The sequence below is a fragment of the Pyxicephalus adspersus genome, chromosome 3 (assembly GCF_032062135.1).
Source record: "Pyxicephalus adspersus chromosome 3, UCB_Pads_2.0, whole genome shotgun sequence".
Taxonomy (NCBI): domain Eukaryota; kingdom Metazoa; phylum Chordata; class Amphibia; order Anura; family Pyxicephalidae; genus Pyxicephalus; species Pyxicephalus adspersus.
The window spans coordinates 155,515,682-155,518,408 of NC_092860.1; the positions used below are offsets into that span (position 1 = coordinate 155,515,682).

At 42.1% G+C, this 2,727-nt stretch overlaps 1 protein-coding gene across 5 annotated transcripts in view; it reads left to right on the plus strand.

The window, feature by feature from the left end:
- LOC140327349 (transcription factor COE3-like) overlaps positions 1-2,727 on the plus strand; it is a 63,510-nt gene that overhangs the window by 28,475 nt on the left and 32,308 nt on the right. For all 5 annotated transcript variants that reach the window (XM_072406729.1, XM_072406733.1, XM_072406730.1 and 2 more), the window contains exon 6: positions 2,573-2,641. In XM_072406729.1, coding sequence (XP_072262830.1) covers positions 2,573-2,641 — 69 coding nt within the window. The remainder of the gene's footprint in view (positions 1-2,572; positions 2,642-2,727) is intronic.

The following is a 2,727-nucleotide window of genomic DNA, read 5'->3' on the forward strand; positions in this document are numbered from 1 at the left end:
GGATGTTGGGTTGGAGGAGGACAGAACATCATATGGATGTTGGGTTGGAGGAGGACAGAACATCATGTGGATGTCGGGTTGGAGGAAGAGAAAAATCCAGTGTTGGTTTGGAAGGAAAGGTAAATATTATGCACATGTTAGCTTGGAAAGCCATGCAATCCCATGGATATTGGGTTAGACAAGGGCAGACATTTACATGGATGTTGAATAGGAGGAGAACAGAACATTCCTAGGGTGGCGAGATGAAAGATGAACTAACTATCAAATGGATACTGGGTTGGCAAAAATGGAGCATCATATGGATTCTTGGTTTAGTGGAGAACAGAACATCATTTGAATGTTTGTTTGGGGGAGAATATGCCATCCAATGGATGTTAGAGGAGGGGGAAATCCTTTTCTTTGGAAAAAGAAAGCTAACTATGAAGACCATACAATCCTGTGTATGTTTGGTTAAAGAAAGGCAGACTATTAAGTGGTTGTTGGGCTGGAAGAGGACATAACCTTTACCGGATATTGGGATGGAAGGAAAGTTCACCTCATTGGGTCAATGAAAACGGAACATCATATGAATGTTGGGTTTGAGCAGTAGAGATCATCACATGGATGTTGGGCTGAGAAAAGGAAAGGACATTGCAAGAACATTGAGGAAAGACAGAGTAGGGCATCACATGGCTGTTGAGTTGAGAGGGGGATAGGACAGCATATGGATGTTGTGGTGAGTGTGGATAGTACTTTGTGTGAATGTTGGGTTGAGAATGAGTGAACATTATGAAGAATTTTGGTTGATAGTGGATAGAAATTCTGATGAATGTTGGGGTGAGGGACAGTAAGACATCACATTGTTTGCAGGCTAGGAGGGGACTGGACATCACATGGATTTTGGAGTAACGGGGGATAGAAAATCCCATATATGCTGAAGTCAGAGGGAAAAGCACATCATAGGGATATTGCCTGAGGAAAGATATCACATTAATGCTGAAGTATAAGGAGTAAGAACATTACATCTACAATCAGTGTGGTTTAATTAGCATTCCATTAAGAATAAAAAATGCTTTCTCTATTGAAATCTTCTAAATAGACTGGGAACATGATACTTCATAAGCTTCCATTTTGTTTGTTAGCCTAAGCCCTCCTTCCTTATGTGGGGTCCTAGAAGGAAAGATAGGATAGGGATTTTAGTCCATTTAAAGACAAAGTATGAATCCTTAACTGATTCCCTGCTTTCTTGCTTGCAGTCCTTGAAATACATCTCCTTGGTGGTTGTGATGATCTCCAGCTTGGAAACCGTTTCTAACAATTCCACTTGTTTGTCCCAAAGGCTGGGCATCAAGGGACCTAGTTTTAGTCTAATTTACAAAGAGGATTTTGGGTAATGAGGCATGGATGAGCCAAGAGGCTCAGAGGAGATGTCTACATCCACTAAGCACTAAGGATTAATGACTGGAATTAAAAAGTTTACACTCAAACTTATAAAAGAACAAAAATACAAAAAATGCTAATCCTATCATTATAGCATCTCCAACAATCTCTCTCCTTACAGGGAAAAGGTGTCATGGGAGGTGTCAGGAAAGGCTTCAGTAGCCTCCTGGTCATTAGCATTAGAGGATCTGACCTACCATTGCTGGGGGCTGGGGTCTTTCGGAAAAAAAGGAAGCTCTCTACCTCTCCAAGCTCTCTCTTATCTTCTCCATTCTCCAGAACCCGTGTCTACAGTACTAGCTAGGTATACCACTTTATTAGGTTGGACCGTGTCTTCAGAACTGCTCTAATTCTTCATGGCATAGATTGCCAAGTCTATGGCATAAGTGTGCCAAGAAAATATCCCCAACACCTTTGCACCACCACAACGAGCCTGAACCATTGATACCAGGCATGATGGATCCATGCTTTCATGTTGATTTAAAATCCTGATCCTAGCACCCGAATGTTGCAGCTAAATTGAGACTTATTAGAACAGCCAATGTTTTTCCAATCTTCTCCACTGTTGGTAAGCCAGTGGATTGTAACCTCAGTGTGGATCAGTTGCCTCCGAAATGGCAACCAGTTTAGTCTCCTGCTGGAGTAGTCCATCTGCTCCAAGGTTGGACATGTTACGCAGACCTGTATGTATGGAGGAGTTATTTCTTCTGTTGCTTTCTTATCAGTTTAAACTCGGCCATTCTCCTCAGACCTCTGTCAAGGTTCTTTCACCCAAACATGGACATGTTCTCTTTTTTGGACAATTCTCTTTTACCCCCAGAGATTGTTGTGTAAACCCAGCAAATCAGAAGTTTCTGAAATAGTCAGACCAGCCTGCCTGGCTCCAATAACCATGCCATTTCGTGAACATCCCCCTTCTTCTCCACTCTGATACTCAGTTTAAACTTCAGCAGGTCACTTTGACAATGTCTTCATACCTAGATGTGTTGAGTTGCTGCCATGTGATTGGCTGATAAGATATTTCAGATACCATCCAGTTGAACAGGTGGTCATTATAAAGTGGCTGGTGTATATATGTATGACTTGGAAGAGATGTGTACTGGTCATTTACATCAGACAATCTATCAAGTGACTGTATTCTCTTCCATTGCAGTCGGTGCTGTGACAAGAAGAGCTGTGGGAATCGCAATGAGACGCCCTCAGACCCGGTCATCATAGACAGGTGAGACATAATGCTATTCATTATTGAGATATCCTGACATGTTTTATGGGGGGAACTCCCCCACTTTATTCTGTGACATGCAGCTC